The sequence below is a fragment of the Glandiceps talaboti genome, chromosome 10, assembly GCF_964340395.1.
Source record: "Glandiceps talaboti chromosome 10, keGlaTala1.1, whole genome shotgun sequence".
NCBI classification, from domain to species: domain Eukaryota; kingdom Metazoa; phylum Hemichordata; class Enteropneusta; family Spengelidae; genus Glandiceps; species Glandiceps talaboti.
The window spans coordinates 5,680,160-5,700,363 of NC_135558.1; the positions used below are offsets into that span (position 1 = coordinate 5,680,160).

At 35.3% G+C, this 20,204-nt stretch overlaps 3 protein-coding genes across 4 annotated transcripts in view; 1 reads left to right on the forward strand and 2 right to left on the reverse strand.

Annotated features, from left to right (window-relative positions):
* Nucleotides 1-1,962: 1,962 nt before the first annotated feature.
* On the reverse strand, nucleotides 1,963-7,331 carry LOC144441008 (cilia- and flagella-associated protein 77-like). Its single transcript, XM_078130516.1, has 4 exons — nucleotides 7,132-7,331; nucleotides 5,491-5,825; nucleotides 4,063-4,168; nucleotides 1,963-3,068 (listed from the first exon to the last, which is right to left on the reverse strand). The coding sequence occupies exons 1-4, from the start codon at nucleotides 7,201-7,203 to the stop codon at nucleotides 2,832-2,834; spliced, it is 750 nt and encodes a 249-aa protein (XP_077986642.1). The 5' UTR covers nucleotides 7,204-7,331; the 3' UTR covers nucleotides 1,963-2,831.
* Nucleotides 7,332-8,909: 1,578 nt separating this feature from the next.
* LOC144441415 (F-box/LRR-repeat protein 6-like) lies at nucleotides 8,910-15,965 on the reverse strand. The gene is made up of 10 exons (XM_078130986.1): nucleotides 15,744-15,965; nucleotides 14,749-15,054; nucleotides 14,109-14,298; nucleotides 13,538-13,669; nucleotides 12,877-12,999; nucleotides 11,714-11,878; nucleotides 11,203-11,397; nucleotides 10,742-10,828; nucleotides 10,050-10,207; nucleotides 8,910-9,346 (listed from the first exon to the last, which is right to left on the reverse strand). Exons 1-10 carry the CDS (start codon nucleotides 15,887-15,889, stop codon nucleotides 9,217-9,219), a joined length of 1,632 nt encoding a protein of 543 aa, XP_077987112.1. The 5' UTR covers nucleotides 15,890-15,965; the 3' UTR covers nucleotides 8,910-9,216.
* A 688-nt stretch (nucleotides 15,966-16,653) lies between these two features.
* The window catches only part of LOC144441049 (carboxyl-terminal PDZ ligand of neuronal nitric oxide synthase protein-like), a 52,534-nt gene continuing 48,983 nt past the window's right edge, over nucleotides 16,654-20,204 (forward strand). For both annotated transcript variants that reach the window (XM_078130562.1, XM_078130561.1), the window contains exons 1-2: nucleotides 16,654-17,150; nucleotides 17,526-17,597. In XM_078130562.1, coding sequence (XP_077986688.1) covers nucleotides 17,043-17,150; nucleotides 17,526-17,597 — 180 coding nt within the window. In that variant the 5' untranslated portion in view covers nucleotides 16,654-17,042. The remainder of the gene's footprint in view (nucleotides 17,151-17,525; nucleotides 17,598-20,204) is intronic.

The window sequence follows — 20,204 nt, forward strand, 5'->3', positions numbered from 1 at the left end:
AAAACACACTGTATGTTGTAGTCCTGTGTGGATATTTAGTAGTAGCACACATAAGCTGTAAATAGCTAGTTGTCTACCATAGTTCACTAGTATTTGTATGTCTTATATTGTCTACCCTGTATATGCTTTACTATTCCCCAATGAACTGTATGTGTGTGTGTGTGCACACACGTGTGCATGCATGCATGTGTGTGTGCACGTGTTTATGTATGTATGTATGTATGTATGTATATGTATGTATGTGTGTGTATGTACGTACATATGTGTACGTATATGTATGTATGTATGTATGTATGTGTGTCTGTGTATGCATGTATATATGTTTGTGTGTGTATGTATGTATGTATGTACATACGTACATACGTACGTACGTACGTATGTATGTATGTATGTATGTATGTATGTACGTACGTACGTATGTATGTATGTTTGTTTGTTACAATGGTATACATAGTGATCATGTTTCTCATCATTGTATCTATCAAGTTATTTCATGATGTATGGTGAATAATAAATTGTTTGAATTTTACATGATCTACCTTTCTCAGCCATAGCAGAATTTAAAAAAATGTTTTCCAATGTGTTGTGTTTGACATGATTCTCTGTTCACTGAGCTATTTACATTTCATGAGGTGTGTCTATTTCACCTTTTTTGTTTTTACAGCTATTAAAAGAGAATTGAAATATAGCCGTCCTCAAAATAACACAAATATATATATTCCGTTCATCAAACTCTTTTTGAATGAGTGATTCTCAAAATATTTACAATCCAAAGAAATAAAAAACATTTCAATCAAAATTTTACTTTTGAGAATGCCATAACTGAGATAATCTGCAAATTGTTCCTCTAAGTCTAAACTTGCTAATTTGTGAATACTATTTTTACAAATATATATATAATGCTGCAATTTGAAATGCTGTGAGCTGTGTTCAAGTTTAGCTATTTATAAATCAAAAACTGACACACTGCTGTGCTGCAAGCCACACTCTGAAGTTAAAGAGAGAGAGAAAAATTGTCTGCGAGAACTGTGGTTGCCATGCGATGTCTTTGCTGTACACGTAAACATATCTGGAATGGTGTCAAGTCAAATGGACGGATGACTGATGAATACTGATAAAAGATACATGTTTGCTGTACAAAAAGTCGTTATATATTGCTTCATAGTGATTGGATATAGGGCTGTCTTTATATGCATAAATAAATCCTAATTAAAATCTTACAATTTCCACACCACATTATGATTGGATAGTGCCATTTGTGTGAGCTAATCACACCAATGTATAATGTAACTCATCAAATTTGCACAAAATGGTTGGATAGGGCCATCTGTATATGCATTAATTACATGCTAATCATATACATGTAAATAATCAATTTACATATTGATTTGTTTCAAGATGTAAAGACTGCTTCCAAAATGGTCTTTCCTGTGTATACGTTTTCAGAACATTTTGAATAACATTTCAATATTGACCATCAACATTCAATAATGAAAGCTATTTATTCTTTAAGTAACTTTCTTTTGTTCTTTTCATGTGAAAACATAATTTGCCTAAACATAACACTTTTACAAATCAGTAATCATGTGCTGGCATTGTGTATAAACACCTTCTATGTTGTACAAAAAATGGAGAAATCAAATGGTCCATCAACAGAAATTTTTTTTTTATAAGAAAGTACATTCATCACACAATAGTGTATTTTTCTCCTTTGTGATATAACCAACAATGTAGCATTTAGAATGAATACCCCCTACAAGGCCAAATGAGTATAGCTGATGACCCAGAGTGGAGTGACCTGACCTTAGTTCATCATATCAATGTACATACTATATTTATGGTGTAAATACCATGCAGTATGTCGTTTTTACTATTAAAGGAACTATTTTCACTGAACTTTCCTCTAAACTGAACTTCAAAAGTTTTTTTTTGTTTCTTATTATTTCAGTGAACAATAATTCACAATGATTTGTGACTTTTTACCAACTTTCCTTGAAACTTCCTAACTTAGCCTGGTTGCCTTGAATCATGTATATGCATATAATATGATTTGTGAGTTAAATGACTTCAATCTAAGTCAAATCAAATCAAATCAAATCTAAATTCATTGCACTATTGATTATTCATAGATTTGAATCACGATTTATAAAAATGGAATTATATATATCAATATTCGACAAAATTATACCATTTATTACTACTGACTCTTTGGCATTATTTACAAATACATCCTAGATGAAAAAGATGTAAATTAAAACTTTGCAGATACAAAGATCCAGCCAGCTGGAAGCAAACCTGGGTGAAAATGCATGTTGGCAAAATTGAAGCATGCTATTCGCTATCATCCAGCCATCTTGGATTTTACCCATAATTCCATTTTATGTCAAGGTCATAGAAAGTCTGTTTTTTACTGTTTGCTACTGACCAAACACTGTTATAATAAACTGATCAATATAAACACTTGTTGCAGAAAGAATTAGGAATTCTTTTTCAAACTTGAATGCAAAAATAATCATTGAATTTAAACCTGACCTTTGACACAGTAAGGAATCCTGGGGAAAATCAAATGGAATGACACGAGTGCAAGAACTTGAAAGAATCACAAAAAAATTCACTTATTTGCATAGAGATGTATCACTTTTTTTCCAATGGTGGATTTTACAGCAACATTCAAAGCATTTATTTCCATAGAATTTGCATATTCACAGCATACGCCAAAATAAATACTGAATTTAGGAAGAGTCAATTCAGTCTCACACGTTGTTTCAGAAACAAAAGTAAACGTCTTGTCCTTTTTTATTTAAACACAGAGTTCAGAGGTCATATACATCTTAGGTTTTGGTGGGTTCATAAATTCCATGACCGAATACACCTCTACGGGATGTTGAATCCGTGGCATGATGCTTGAAAGCACTGTCTTTAGCGGTGGGTGCCCTGAAGGTTTCCAGATGTGCAGACGTTGGGTTGGTAAACTTAGGTAGTTGCCACAGAGGAGGTGAGTCAATTGGTGGTGCATATTTCCGTAACAATGATGCCCTTGTTTCATAAATACCCTTATTTGTGAGTGTCTGTGGAAATGTAACAGAAACGCATATCAATTAGCTTCTAGACATGTTTTCCAACTTCAATAAATAGCGTAGGACATCTGATATGTAAGAGTATTGTTTCTGTTTAACAATTGAACAACACACGCATGACTGGCACGCAATACATCTACATTGACAGATTCAATTGACACGTCATATCTCACAAAACATATGAAATCTCCTTGACAACAATTTGTTACTCTGATAAACACTTGATGTCTCAGCCATGTCATGTATTTGAAAAAGAAAATCTCTTCATGCAGGAATAGGAACATGGTGATTTTTAACTTTGGAAACAATAGATCCATAAATAATGAATGAACAGGTAAAAGATAATGGCTGTGGCAGGATGAAGGTTATAAAGCTGCATTAGCTGTGACTGAAGTATTATTTTTTCAATCAGAAAACCAACAATATATATTCATTGAAACTTGTTAGAATGGCATTAATGAGACATCATACATCTTAATTAGGGGTTAATTATATCCATAAGTAGTACAGTAGCAGTATGAATTAAATCATAATTGCATTGGAGCAATGATTTTTGGGTGCGGACCCAAAAGTCAATTTGACTGGATTTATATTGACCATATTGTGTGTAGATCTACATTTACACTGTACCCACATCTGATTCAAATTCAATACTGTTCAAGGTGAACGATGTTATGAGTAAGTCATTCTTACAATTAAAACAGTTTCAAATAATGTTCTAGTTGCAGCTTTAATATTCTCTAAGCGTCCTAATATGATGTGCTTGTTGACACAGTATATGACATTGTTCAATATTTCATTCATAATTGCATACCATTTTTTGTACGACAGAAAGTTCTTAATGCACTTGAATAGTACCCTGGTGACATCTTCAGTCAACATTATTTAACTGAAATCTGTTGGCTTTATATTTGTTTGTCTAAATTAGTTCCAGTCTTTCATATTATACATCGTTCATTAATTTATAGAGTGTTTCTCAACTCACCTTCTGTTGAATCTTTTCTCTCTTTGCAAGCTCTGTTTTCCGTCTATCCTGCAACCAGCGATCTTGGTATTTATGTTCAAGTAAGTCAAATACTGGGGTTGATGGACTACAGAGAGAACATGTTAACACATACATCAGTAACCAAGCAATGGCTGACAATGTACATAAATTACAACTATAAAGCTAGAAACCAAAACATTTACAGATAAATAATGAAATTGTAATGACTTTAAATTTTAAGAGAGTTTGGGGGATTTCATATTCTTTTAATGGAAAGCATTTGTCACTGATTTAGAATTGTTTATTTTGTTATTGTTTTTTCATGGTGGGGGTGGAGGAGTTATGATTTATATTTCAAATTTTCAGGACTTTTAATGGTATTAAATTATTTTCACAACTTAAAATGAGAAAAGGGTTTTCTTCATTGACATCGAGATAGTCAGGAAAACTAGCAATAACTCACAGAGACAAGGAAGAGCCCTTAAGTTGATGCACAAAGACAGAAAGCAACTCTTTCGTTTTAGAACAAATAACATAGGATTTTAACTAGAGACTATTTTTTTTTCTTTCCACAAAAGGATTTGCATTTTGGTCACATTACTACAAGCACTGAGGTGCTTATGGACAATGGCAAGAATGACAGCTGTCGTGAATTATTTTCCTGGTTGGTAACTTAGGTACACTCAAACAATAGCAAAGTAGGCAAGCAAAGTAGGAATAATATGCCGCTTACAGTAAAACAGATTGTTACAAATAACCTTGGCCCACCATGTCTCTCTTTAATTTATATTATTTTGTACTGCTCATAAACTACCACTGCAAATACATAAAAAAAATCTACAGCTAAAGCCTTCAAACAGAGTTAAAAGCTATATTATTCTTGAAAGCCTTCTAACTGTATATGTGACATCAATTCTGTACTTATCATGTTATACTGGAAACTGGTATTCAATGAATTGATTGAATGTTTGATTTGTACATGTCACTTAGAATTACATCACCTAGTTCCTGTCATATTTAAACTGACAAATATCGATTGTATAATGTAAAATTAAAAAAACAAATGTATTATTAGGAAGCTATGAAAGTAATACTAATATTAATTATACTAGCATTTGTAAAGTGACATATAACCTACAAGTTCATAGGCACTGTCACTACAAAAAGAGATAAAACTACTACAGGAAAACATACTAAAAGCGTCACAAAGTTCACTGGCAATAAAAGAGTCAGTAGTGTATTTTATCAAACAACTGTTTACAAAATGTCTGCTACTATGTTTGATTGCTTTTATTCTAGGAAGGTAAGGAGGAGGGGGCCAGAAAAATGTTGGCAATTGTTTGCATCATGAATGTATTTCTTTAATACTCTGTTCCGATACCTCTAAGTTCTAACATTGTTGATAAACTTAATATTAGAAATACTTACCGTGTTGATACACCAAATGTCATTGAGGCTGGTATTCTTCTTGTTCTAACTTTATTTTTCTCTTCCTCTGTAACCTGTCTCCTGACATCATGTGTGGCTCTGTACTGATACTGTTCCGGTGCATAGACAAGGCCAGCACTGACTGCAGCTTTGTTTAGAGCTATAAAATCTCTGTCTTGCTTCTTTTCTTTACGGATTATAGGATAGGAAGATAGCCCAGTCCAGCCAGACACTGCCTCTGCAGCTCCGCCATCTTTACTAGCATTTGGTCTACCATAGGTGAACTGATTTGATGGCAGACTGAAGCCACGTTTCAATGGGCGGCCAAGTTGAGACTGTAAATAAATAATATATTCAAATAGATTAAGATAAATCTATTGGTGTGTTTATTTATTTGTCTACTTTTAAGACAGGTGTGTAGAACCTCTCTAATCAGTATTACTTTTTGAAGGACGTGTTACGTGTATTTCAATTTCAAAGATTGGTAACTTTTTAAATATTCAGGATTCAAGTAATCACTTAAAAGCTATATCATGTGGATTTGGGTGTTTGGTATAAACACATTACAGATTGCAAATTTAATCCTGAATATCTTGAAATAGCCTTCACCATTTCACTTGCCACTGTTTGCTTGAAAAAAAAGTCTGCATATATTTTAGGAGAAAGAATTAGGTATGTTTGCACTATTTTCTAAATCTATCAATTTAAAAATGAATATTTAATTTCAAGTCGACCTTTTATATGTGTTTTGTGATTCATCATTTTTATATTGGTAATTATCATTGTACACTTTATTTTTCATCTAAAAAAAGTTCTGTCATCAGAATAGTTTGAATATGGTCTAGGGATAATAAGATTGCATGATATCAGAATAGAGAAATATTCATCCATATATTCTCGTTGTGTAGGTTTGACGTTGTGTGTGCGCTGTGCAGAGAATGATTTGCTACGACGACTTAAAAAGGAACACATACTGCAGTCGCCAAGAATCAAAACAAACAGAATGTGACAATTCCTAAGTAGATTAGGTGTCACCAGACGAATCATAGTGACTGACACCTGAGACAGACCTTTTGAATATATTCCGATAAGGTGTTTGTCGTATTGTTTGTTTAAACTAACCACCCTGGTTCACGATGATCGACCCGAACAAAGGTAATATTATAGCACAGCTCAATAGTACAATACAAGTATATCATTACTAGTATTACTATTTCGAAGCAATCGTGCTAGGTCAATTTGAAGCCCGGGGCAGACGGATATCCCGCCACGACTTGATAAAACCCCTCAGGTGCGAACCAGATCAATTTGTTATCTTGGATACATGAATATACACCTGCTAGATATTTAATCTGACTAGAATAATGACAAGTTTTGGTACGCTAGCTAGACACAGAGACCGAAATATGCTATCGGATATTTCGCCATCTACGCTTCATTAGCGATACAAATGTCATATTTATTGACACTGTCGGAGGTTTTCGAGTCACCGCGTTTACTGTGCCTGACTTGCGGAAACCCTGATAAATGTTACAGGATATTTCTTGATCACTTGACAATGGCGACCATCATGTTCAATATTCACTGTGTACGCGTATCGCTAAGTTACTAGTACATTGATACGGAAGTTCGTCACTTTACCTTCACAAGAAGCGGGTTGTCGTACATGGACTCCCGCTGGATTCCTAGTGGATTCAGCGTATCTGTTGCCATTTTCCAGTTGTCGCTAGCGCTTCAATGTGTTATTTATCAGCGAACGGGTTTCCAAAGTTGACGTGCTTATTTACATCTAATCGCAAAATGGCCAAATCGCCTCCACACGCGTGTTTTGTATGTTGTTACTAAGACGCTGGGCGGGGTAAACTCCATAGTTACGGTTGTTGGGGACGCCACGTGATTACTTTTGCCCAATCAAAAGTTAACAATAGGATACTTTGAATATTCTCGCGTAATTTGACAGTCTCGTAGTTTGCAAGATCATTAAAGTTTTATAGACAGCTGTAACAGGTGATATTCCAATGTAAATACCGCGTTCGGACAAAAAAGTGGGAACACAAGATGTAGCAGAGTAATCGTAGTGGCCTCCATTGCACTTCAGAGAACTTCGACAAGCACATTATTTATAGATCGTAAAATATTGTTTTTTACCAGCATTGAAACTGCCTGGTTAATCTATGAGTATGAAGTGCACTTGTACTTGTAAGTTGTATGGCTTCTGTCACGATTGTAAAACTTTCATCAAATTTCCATGAGAGATTACCACAATACCAGAGAAGTTCTGTGCAGGACCTTAGTGGCTTTGGTTCTGATTGTATTTACATTCACGATCAGGGTATGAAATAACTTCCCATGTATCTGTAGAGCCATTAACAATAGTACGGAAAGGCTCATCATATTATGACGAGCCTTGCTCTACAGATACATGGGAAGTTATTTCATACCCGGTACCCTGATCGTGAATGTTAAATTTTCATGGACCACAAAACCCACAACGTTGGGTTTCCAAGTTATGACATGTTTTACACAGTGGCGAGTTTGGGCAACATCAGAGCGTACTAACTGTTTGTGACTGGTATCAGTCATATTCTGTACTAAATTACTACATGGAGATATTAGTGAGATTCTCATCCATGTGATTACTAGCACTCGCCATATATGCAGCGCCCCCTTGCGGTCATTTCTTCCCTCCGTGAGTGGGGAAATGACCGCAAGGAGGCGCAGCATATAGAGAGTGCTACGAAATGGAAGATAATATAACAAGACACTTCAAGGTAGCAAATATCAACTCCATTCGGTGCAAGGTCTGAAAAGTGTAGAATCAACCAATCACATTTTGAGATGTGATATAAATATTGGTAGGGAACTTGTTAAAATGACTGGGAACACGGGTATATTTTACCTACTTACCACCCTTTAACAAACAACTCTGGTAGGGAACCCTGGTAAACTGACTGGGAACACAGGTAGATTTTACCTACTTAAAACCCTTAATAAAAACACTGGTAGAGAACCCTGGTAAAATAGATTTAATAAAAACACTGGTAGGGAACCCTGGTAAAATAGATTTAATAAAAACACTGGTAGGGAACCCTGGTAAAATGACAGGGGAACTTGGGTAGATTTTATGTACTTACCACCTTTTAACAAAAACACTGTAATGGGTGATTGTAGAGAATAACACAGAGTCAAATACGTAGTATAGCAAAAAATAATCCCTTTAATACAGTGAAATGGAGTACAAACTGAAAATTGCACAAAAGCTTCAGAACACTTGAAAGAAGTTATACATCTAAAAATCTTACTACAGACTAAGTATATGTTTCTATCACACTGGAATGTCCAGTATGGAATGGATATGAAGTTCTAATGATGATAGAAAGTCAGACATTTCATAAATACTAGCATTGTGATGATGGAATTATCCTGGCTTTAATACTTGGTTTCTTTGGGTATACTGTCATGAAAGATCAAAAGTATAACTACTTATTAAAACAAATCTTCACAATAAAGTATAAGCAGTGATTGAAAAAATCACACACAACAACATTTCCTTGTCTGTGTGTCACTACGTACAAAAACATGTTATTCAATGTCTCTAGCATTTGCATGTCTTCTGGCTTTCACTCCTTGTATAATGATAAATAAATAGTCTCCTTCTCAAAACATCTGTTTAACTATTGCTATGGGACTGTTTGTATGTATGAATAACTACTTCCCATATTTGTGTTAGTCAAGCATTTCATTCCTCAACTGCAGTAAATCTTTGCCTTTGTGGAGACGTTTCATTCCCCTTGGAAGGACACGACAAGAAGTCAAGTTGAGGGACTCAAGCTTTGGGCAGCCTGCCATTAATGCACTGGAAATAAAAGAGAGTAAAAGTATGATTGGATCAAAAAGGCCATAATGTGATTGTGATTTGTGAACTTCTTATCTGATGACTCTGTTGGCATGGTAAGGAGTGCATATTTCATATATATGGACACTAAAACTGAAACATAACCATGGCTGATAATTTTACATGAATGCACGATATTTTAGAAGACATGAACAGATTGAAGACTTGAAGAGTGTACATTTTTCAAGGTCAAAGTGCATCTCAGAGTACTGTCGACGATGGCAGATGCAATGGATAGCAAACTGGCAACCATGTCTCGGAGGTTGCATATTTTTGTTCCTAATCCTACCCTTTCTGTGTATCTCATTGTCAGTGATATTTCCCATTAAATCATACACCCTGACCATGACCCTGACCCACACACCATGGGTGGAGGGTCTATGATTCAACACAAGAACATTGGTTGGTTTAATACACAATGCATATAGAACTGAACATTATTTCAAGCAAGAATCTGCCATTCCAAATTCTACGGTGTTATTGTAATTAAACTGAAGACTACACTGCCTTACAATAAAGCTACAGTCCATATTTGTAGTACACAAATTCTGAAGGACATGTATTTATTACGTATCGAATATATATGCCATAATACAACGTCACATCTCTTGACATGATCAAGATATATCACATGATACTTGGTTACAAGTCACATGACACCCACCTGACACCTGTACTTCTCACACCAGTTCCACTCAGATTGATTACTTCTAGAGCTGAAAGGTTGGGATCCCCTCCTAGGATTTGTAAGGCTTCATCAAGGATATCATTGTTGTGGATGACATTCCATGCAAGGTCCAATTCTACTAAACTATGTCTCCACTGTAATCAATATACAATTCATTTATTTATTAAATATTAAAACAAAAATAAAATAAACTCTGCTAGTCTAAAGTTATCTAATTATTACAAACTTGAAGATGAAAAAAGATCATTTTATTTGCAGGATTGTACAATGTATTGTGAAAGATGGGCAGTATTAAAGTGGTACTGGCTGAGTTTATAACCTGTTTACTCAAGTGAAAATGCCAACTTTGATTACACTATTCTAGTATATTGTTAATGTCAATGCATGCCTTCTATGACATTATAATTTGTGTTCTGGCATTGTGAGAACTGTTCATTGTGTGGTATGGAATTCCTGCACATTTTTGGTATGTTTGATAAATTACGTTATCAGATCATTTATTTGTTATATTCTATACAAGGTTTGAGTTCAGTTACTTGAAAGTGGTGGTTAAGTATGCGTCAGTAACTAGAATACTCCCAGTACCTTTTAACATGTAGAAAAAAATTACATCCAAAAAATATATCAACTCAGCTTGTGCTCCTTTAATAAGATGATGTAATACTTACTCTTTTCATCAATTCAACCAGGTATTCACTCTTCACAAGTGAACACTGGGATACATATAATCTCTCCAAACTATCTATTGGAATATTCTAGACAAACAAAGTAGAAAAATTACATTAGCAGAGAAAGATATAGGATGTAAGATACAGTGTCATTCCACTATCAGCGGTCTTCATTTGGGGTTGGTTGATGCATGAGCGTACCCTGGCATGGTATAATTTATAGACTACGAAAGGTACACTTTGGAGAGAAAAAATAACAAAAACATAAACTCTTGTATCTAGGTTCATTTTTGTCTGGAACAATCACAAGAATAACACTGATGAATTTTCAGGGGTGGTATCTGTTAATTAGGTGGGCTAATTTGTGAAGATTTGATGTACAGTTATCTCCCCATCATCCCAGCTGTATACATGGGGATCTTTAGGATAGCGATTGTTATGTGAAGGATTTCATCCTGTACCTGTGGTTTCAGAGCTACGCTATCCAGACTTGTACAGTTTCGTAGATCTAGTAGTTTTAGATCTTGTGAGGTCTTTAACATTCTCATCAGGAAATCATTGGTAATTCCAGCTCCACCAATGATAAGTCCACGTGACTCATGTGGTTCAGCTGCAGCACTGAATTCTTGTAGTTTAGGAAAGCCAGGTGACATTGCCTATAGAAAGATTATTGACCAGATACATTGGTATCAGTGATGACAAATTCTTGCATGTACAGCAGTTAAAGAGCGCCCTCTATCAGAAGAGTTAAATACATTTCATACTTTGTTTTTTCATGTCTTGGGCATTGTCAACAATCTAAATATACATGTAATCAGATTTATCTTGCCTCATCTCACAAAATTAGCTCCAAGTTAAGACTTTCATTATCTGAATAATTGATTAGTTAACTGCAGTGTTGAAAGGTGATTCCTCTGACTACCATTACCGAACATACTGCAGACAGACAGAGACACTGAAGTCCTGCCTTACCTCAACTTGGTAAGATACATCAGTAGCACCAATCTTACAACATGCCATTCGAAGTGTTCGTAAGTTAGTCCAGGCTGTTTGACAAGCTTCTATAGGGAATCTCACAGAATATGAAGTGAATTTACAACCAGAGAAATCAAACTCTCTCATATTTGGACATTTGTTCTGGAATACAAGGTACAAATTCATGTTAATATGTTTTACTATTTCTCATTTCCTTTTCTCCCCATTTTACTACCAGTATACATGAGTAACTTTTGTCATACCATTAACTTTTATGCATTTACTTTTCAAAACTTTTACTCATCTTGTAAAAATACAGACTGTATGTGCTGATATTTATTTCAACATTCCTGCCACTTTAACTGTAATATGTATATTTCATTTTATTCATACATGTGTCACTACTACAAATGTGTAACAATAAAATGTTATTCCCCAATATTTTTCTCCGTTCAGCCAAGGAAAATACGAGTGACTTAAGGGGTCCTTGTCAACACTCACTAGAGTAATTTGAATATTAACAGAGACTCATAATGACAAACCCTTAGGTCACAAGTACTTTCCAACTGAATGAAGAATAATATTGGGGAATAATATAATTATAGTATCGCCAGTAATAGCGAAAAAAATCGGGGAAACTAATGGCAATTTTGAACATTTTGACTCATATTTTGAACACAGCAGAACCAGTGATGTAGACACTCGTTGTCTGTTATAGACGCACGTTGTCATGTTATAGAACAACTAGAGTATACATTCCAAATATTCTCGTGCATGGTATATTTCATTTTATCTATACCTGCATCCCAACTACAAACTTTGTGTAACAATACATGTAGTTAGAGTTTTATCATTTTTTATGGTTGCTTAGCTTGTCAGCTTACAAATATCTCACCTGCCAGGAAATCTGAGTGATAGTATTATATGGTTACTATGGTTACATCAATTCTTCCCACATATTCTTGTGAAATTTGACTAAATAACATGCATCTTTGTATCATGTAAAGGCATATCATTCACAACAAATTTCACAATATCAGTGATCAAGAAAAACATTTTGCTAAAAGAAAAACTGTACTACAACTCAATAATTTCTCATCATAATTTTTATATTAATTTCATCTAATAACTACAAACACTGTTCTTGTAATCAAGCTTACCATGAGATAATTAAGAGATACTGTAAACCCTGAGATGGTGTTTCCTGAGATGTTTAATGTCTTGAGACGTTCACCACAGTTTTCCGCGATGTATTTCAAGGAAGTTGTTGATATCATATCTTGCTATGGAATGGAAAAACAGTCAAATTTAAATTTCATTTTGATTTCTGTCCAAGTCCACAGACATATATAGGACTCATAGGAGTAAAACTAAGACAAGTAGCTTTTTTACTAAGTCTAGTTCTCTGCAATCATCTCACTTGAGGATTTTGCTATTCCTACAATTGAACCAATTGCGCTCTGCAGAATATGTCATACAACATTTGAACAGGTAACTATTTCCGATGACTACAGGGGTAAGTGAGCTTTCATTGTATTTATTATTTTTGGATAATTACATAAAAAACATGTCGTCGATGTTTTTCTATCACATGGCACATAAGACTGTAAGAATATATCATGTCTTTCAGCCCTATGCATGGGTGCTGGCATATACACATGGCACTTCACATCATATCTTACAGACCAGGTACATTACTAAATCAATATTTTTGATCAATTTTGTTTGTAGTGTATACTACTGATTCATAAGTATATACTTCACAAACACTTGGTTCAATTTTTGTCGATAAATAACAATAGAACATGGTTTAGTACTTACATTTGTATAGGAAAGATCTAACCCAGACAACTGAGGACATTTATCTACTAACAATTTCACTGTTTCTGATGTTAACTTTACACATCGGAACAAACCAATGAACTGCAGGGATGGACAGTTATCTGCCAGTACCTGTTGAAAAATAAGATAAGTGTGTTTACAGTTTTTATGTTGGCAGAATCAAAACATGCAATTTGACATCTGAATACAAACACTGTCCACTCCTCCAATCTCACACAATCTGCTATCCCACAGTGCTTCTAGTGGCCAAATTACACAATCTGACCTTTCTGATTACCAGCATATGATGTATTATAGAATCAAACACACAATTTGATATCCCCTAGAGATGTGTTTCTCCTCGCCCTCGTCTCCATTCCCTTGGGTCTTTTTTGAAAGAATACCTACCTCTTTACCATTATTATTGTTGTTGAATGAATCCTGTGTTTGTAAATACAAGAAATGAACTGTACATGTACTACATTCATTACAATGTCATGCACAAATCAACATTTAAATGTCGCTACAATACTACCTCAACCACATGCCTCATCCTAGCAGGCCAACTCACCTGAATAGTTGAGTGAGCGACGGTGGCCCATGACCCGAGGTCAAGCTCCTTAATTTGAGTAAATCTATTAGTAGCCAGCCATCTTAATGTATCTGGTTTACTTTTTATAGAACCATAAGACAAGTCCACTTTCTTCCATAGGGATGGATGACTACATGCCTCCCGCCAGGAACGACACAGTTTTGATAACCTGTGGTCACAAGGATAGGTTATTGTCAGATATATATATATGTCTAGCTCACTTTTCACAAACTAAAATATGCCATCACTTCAGGCATATGGGATTCTTTCTTTTCAACAGCACACATCCCATTAATCCGTATTTTGAAAAACTTCCCTCTGGTCACAAATTCCATATACCAAAGCCACACAAAAATTTATATAAATGTTCCATCAGCAATTTCCATTTTTCACACATAAACAGGTAACTATTGCCATGGTTCATCACCAGAATTATTCATTCTCATCTTGCAGTACTTCACTGATTATATGACATGTTTGTTTTCAAATTTTGATGCAATTGAGTTCAATTCAATTTAATTATATCAATGTGTTTTATCAATGTCAGCTAGTGTAGTAAACTGCCTATTTCAGTCACAGTGAAAAACTCTACAAGTATATAATTTATTTGTTGTCTTACCTGCACAGTATGGGAAAGGCACCATTTTCTTGTACAACATATTGAAGTATATGAACTATGACCTCTGGAGGTAGTTTTTGTGCATATGATTTATGAGTTGAGTCATTCCTAGTCTTAGTACTGTCTTTAATCTCATCATCAGTATGTCTGTTATTTGCTGACTTAGACTTTGTATTTGACTTTCCACCTGTTGAACCAATCTTTGCTGAATCAAGTCTTCTCTTTTTAGGTCTGGAATCTTGTTTTTCATCATTTTTCTGTTTCCTTTTGTTTTGTATGGTTTTGGTCTTTTTCTTTTTTGATTCACTGTTTAGGAAAAAACATGATTGCTTAGATGACATAGTAAGAGCCTACATTAGCAAAATATGTTGTATATCAGTCTGTTTTGATACAGTTGTCAAGACAACAGAGTTAACTGTCCACATGATACACCAACTCCATTGATGTTGATTGATATCAATGCATAGGAGCTTGCATAATGACAAAGCAGACACAGGGGACATTTTGTGGTACTATGTATACTCAATCTGATTAAAATCTGATGTAGTGTACACCTTGCGATTTCTTTTTGGCTGTTCCATTTACTGTCGTTTGTTCTTTTGTGAGTGCTTGTTACATACATCTGACACAATACCATAGATTTTCCTGAACCCAATCTTGTACTTATGAGTAGTCAACCAGAGTCCTGTACATATATGTTTTGGCACATTACTTGTCTTCATTGGTTGAGTGAATGCACTCAGCTCTCTCGCGTGGCTCAGGAAAACCTATGGTATGTATGTAACCAGCACTCACAACAAAATGTAACAGCCAAAGAGAAGTCGAAAGGTGTACAATACATCAGATTTTAATCAGATTGTATGTATACCATGATAAGTAAATAACTTTTTATTTCAATATCTGACCACAATACTACTTAGTCTTGGGTAGGCATTCACAATAGTACTTTCCATCTTATTGATACCAATCAAGCTATATGGCAAGTGTGTACATACCTTTCATTCACATCAACCTTGGCAGTCTCTTCGTCTGTCACCTCAAAGTCAGAGTCACTTTCATCATCTGATGGCCAGTCTTCTCCTCCAATGGAGAAAAATATCTGAGACTTTTGAACTCCAAGAATGCCTTTCTGTTTTGGCATTGTGGTTGAAATCGATCGCACTTGTCGGCTATGATACTTCCACAATTACCAATACCAGCTCATGTTGGGGCTTGTGCAAACTCTGCAATTACTACCTAAAACGGTTGAACAGCAACTGTTAAGACATCAACAATACACTTTGTTATAACTTCCGAATCTGGGTGGGCCAGGTGAGTGAAAGTGCCTTTGTCAGCACTTTTTATGAATATGTAATCAAGTTCTTTCACAAGGTGATAATGTAATATGTTTAGTCAGCAGAGTTAATTAAATAAATAATGAACTAACTTATTTGTTGTCAGATGATGTCATTGTCACAATGGTTTAGAATCTCATATAAATAACATTTCAGCGAATTGTTATATTATTATATTTGAATCATGTACCATTGATTTTCGATGACCATTCGTGAAACACCGTATCAAAAATATGAAATACGCACCAGAATCACGCCCTCTACTAGTCTATAGTACTAATCAGTGAAGTTTCGTTTCGGTGCACACACCATTTACCGCAGAGACGCTGCACCAAAGTTGACAATCGGTTGTATCTTAGAAATCATAGCATCGAAAAAATATACCGCGAATGTAAACAACAAGCTTTTGTGGACTTATTTTGCAAGCACTGCAAATTTTGCGCCAACCGGAAATGTGCTCGTTGGTTGGTCAATCTCTACTCCAAAAATAGGTCAAACCCTATGCAAATATATGCAAATAAAAAATCTAAACATCAAAAGTCACGTGACATTACACCAAGGCGGGCGGAAGTCAGTATGTTGAAATATTCAAAGAACTTCGGAGCTTTCGGAGTGGATTTACACGGGGTGCTCCTCGGCGATCGCTTCTTGATATAGGAAATGTAGTAGCACAGACGGTCTGCTTACACTACGAGCTGCATTTTCTTTTAGCCGGCGGTGAATTTGAAGACATCGGAGTTTGAAAAGTTTGTGATGTTTATGTCCGTTGTCGGCGCTGGCTTGTTGCATGCGTTGATTTCAAAAGGCTTTTGAAAGAGAAGTTCGTTTCTGTGTGGACGAGCTGTTGACCTGAAATTTGTAAAACAAAAGAGATACAACAGCGTCGCTGTTCACACCTCAATAGTCAAGTCCGAGTAAAACTAACCAACTCCGTTCAGTTTTAGATCGCTTAGTATAGCAATGCCGACCAAGAAAAATAAGTACAACTTAGTCGAGGATACTTACGACTCGAGGATCCCACTCCACAACGAAGAAGCCTTCCAACATGGGCTTAATTTCCAGGCGAAGGTTAGTATTATGTTTATTCATGTGAACTATAAACTTGAAACTTTTTAAACTAACTCTGATCTTGTTCTGATTGATAATTATTCTTTAATATATCATCGGTGCAACATTATTGTTTGAAAATCCAGTCACACGGCGACACAACATGGACACAGTACGTACTTCAGTTGAGCTGGTCTTATATGCGGTCACTATGTATAACTCTGGTGATAATCATTATTTGATCAGAAGCCCTGTGTGGTTTCTCCTTGTTTACCGTGTATGGCTTCGGTGACTGTGATTTCATTTTAAGTATTAATTATTGGCACATCTCTCTCGCCAAGCTTCGCTATAGGTATAAGCGTTTTATAAACCTACGTTTAATATTTTTTCCCCCAGTATATCGGGACATTGGACGTTCCCAGGCCGAGTAGCCGAGTAGAAATCGTAGCGGCCATGAGAAGAATTCGGGTGGGTAGCATCATGATTTCTAACTTTAAAATAATAAATATTGAAATTAAAGGAATGCGGTTCCAGTAATTTACACCTCTTTAAGAGATATACCATATTGTTTCAACGAAACTGGTGAATAGCAAACACGAACAATGCCAAGGTGTAGGGCTTCCTGAAAGTATCGTCCATTCAAAGTTTGAAAAGGTGTCTTACAAAGTGTAAAGTACTAACACCTATTGATTTGTGATTGATGGTGATTATATCCACTACTTTAAGTCCTGTTTATTTGCAGTTAAAACAGTTCTTAAGAGTTTCTTGTGACTTTAAAAGCGAAAGACATAAAACGTATCAGTTTTAAAGTAAAAACAGGCGACTTGACCCACAGGAAGGTAGACGTACCTGAGGAATGTTATTGCAGTTGGTCAGGGTTAGAAGAAATGTTATGGGGATAGGTTCGAAAGTGTCTCAAATTGCTTTTAAAAAATGCACAGTTCTGATATAGGAGCATATGTGGGTTAGAAGGCCAAGGCTGAATCATGTAAAACTGTCAGATCTTATTTTAAGAGATAGAGCATGGCCAGCGTCACTGTACACCAGGTCATGATGTGGCAGTTTTTTAGTTCAATCAGTGAAGCGAAAACGCAGCTTTCAGGTTTCATTGCATGTATCGCTTGGAGCGTTACCAACTACAGCGTGGAAAATTCCTCAAGTTTACTATCACAGTCAGTACATACTTCCTAGGGATATTGTTTATTGTGTTTTATGTGTGCTCATAGCTAGACAGTTATGTATGTCAGTGGCGGGCAAATAGCTAGTCACTGAAATCACATGTAAATGCCTGAAGAGTAAACACAAACGTAGTTGTTGTCTAGCTCAAGTTACAAGCCAGTGATAAAAAAATTTCATAGCAAATACAAGTTGTTAGTAGAAGTAACTCAAAACGTTGACATGCTTGAGGAAAAGTCTTGTTTGATACTGATTTGAATTAATGAGAGGTTTTTAAGAAAAATTTAAAGTGAAGGGGTGAGGGTTAAAAAACCCCAAAGATATCAAGTTTTCATGAAGCCATATGTGCAACTTCATGTTTGCCAGAGGACAAAAGTGACAAGAATGTTTTGTTTGATCTTGTTTTCCAAGGTATCCACTTCAGTTTTAACTGTGAAATTTTGTTGAATAAATGAAGCCAAGATTTGTCATGTAGTTTTGAATAATAAGTTGACTATGGTTAGCTTTGTGTGGCTTCTCTTGCTGTGTTTACACTGTACAGCAGAATTGTTTGTCTTAAGAATTATACAGGGTGGCTTACACTTTTGTATAAGGTTCAACAACATTTTTTGGTGACAATTTTAAATCCTTGTTAAATATTTCACAGTGGTACCACCACATTTAACTACAATGTTGGCACAAACCTTGAATACAGTACATTGACACCAAACGGCTTTGTACTTGGAGTTATCACTGTTCACATGAATACAACCCTGAGTCTGTATAGAAAAGAAACTGGTGTGCAATTGTCTGCAGAGACCCCAAAATTAACTGCTTTCAAGTGGTGATTCTCACAGTCAGGGAGTGTGACCTTTTAGATGTAATTAGAGGTTATTACTGCAATGACATGTATCAAAGTATTCCAATGAAGTATTTCAGTCTGACTGTATATAATTGGAGTGGGTCATAAACCATCATGCTAAAACTGCACAATTGTTAAAATATCATAAATACCACAAACGCCATCATTAGAACGGAAATTCCAAATCTGTCAGTAACAAATCCGTGGTGAGCCCATCATCAAAGGGTTGACTTTTAGCAGTTGGTTCTCATAGATTTCATGTTGATGTGGCAGTCATGACAGATATAACAGTAAAAACTGTCTGAGAGGTGTAAATGTCATATGCATTCCAGTATTTTTAGATCACCGTCTTCCAACAATGTCACATCTTTACATCATCCAGTAACATAACTCTTACTTTGAGGTTATTTTTAGTCAATTTGGCAAGTAGCACGCTTTACTTAATTTTATCATGTAACTTAGTAGATGTTACAAATTGTTTATGAAGATTCCTTTAAAACATTTGGTACGAAGCCATCTTGATAAACACATTCCAGTAAATGGAAGTAAAGTTCAGAACACACAGAATCAGCCAAATTTTGTTGTTGCGAGAGCCAAAATGAGAAAAACTGTGACTTCTTGTGAGTCACTACATAGTAAGAGATAGGGGACACAAATGTTGGTACATCACTAGAAATTGTGTGCATCAAATTGACTTCAGTGCAAACTGCACAGAATGTTTTCAAATTAATATGTATTGCTTTCAAGGCACATGATGTTAAAAAATTCCAGCCATTTTGACAAGAATACATTGATTCTCAAACTACTACTTCAGTTGCTTTTCCTTCTTGTAAATATATAGGTGCCAAGCTGTTTTCACAGTAATTACATAGTATATATACTGTAGGAGGGAGGTCAAATCAGAAGTGAACTGTAACAACCCATACAACTTGTAAAATAGTGTAATTATCGTACCTCAAAAATTATCATTTTGAAGGGGAACAGAGGTGAGGCTGAGTCTATCTCAGCTACGTTTCTTTATGCATAGAGGACCCCAAAATACAAAAAGTAATTTTCAC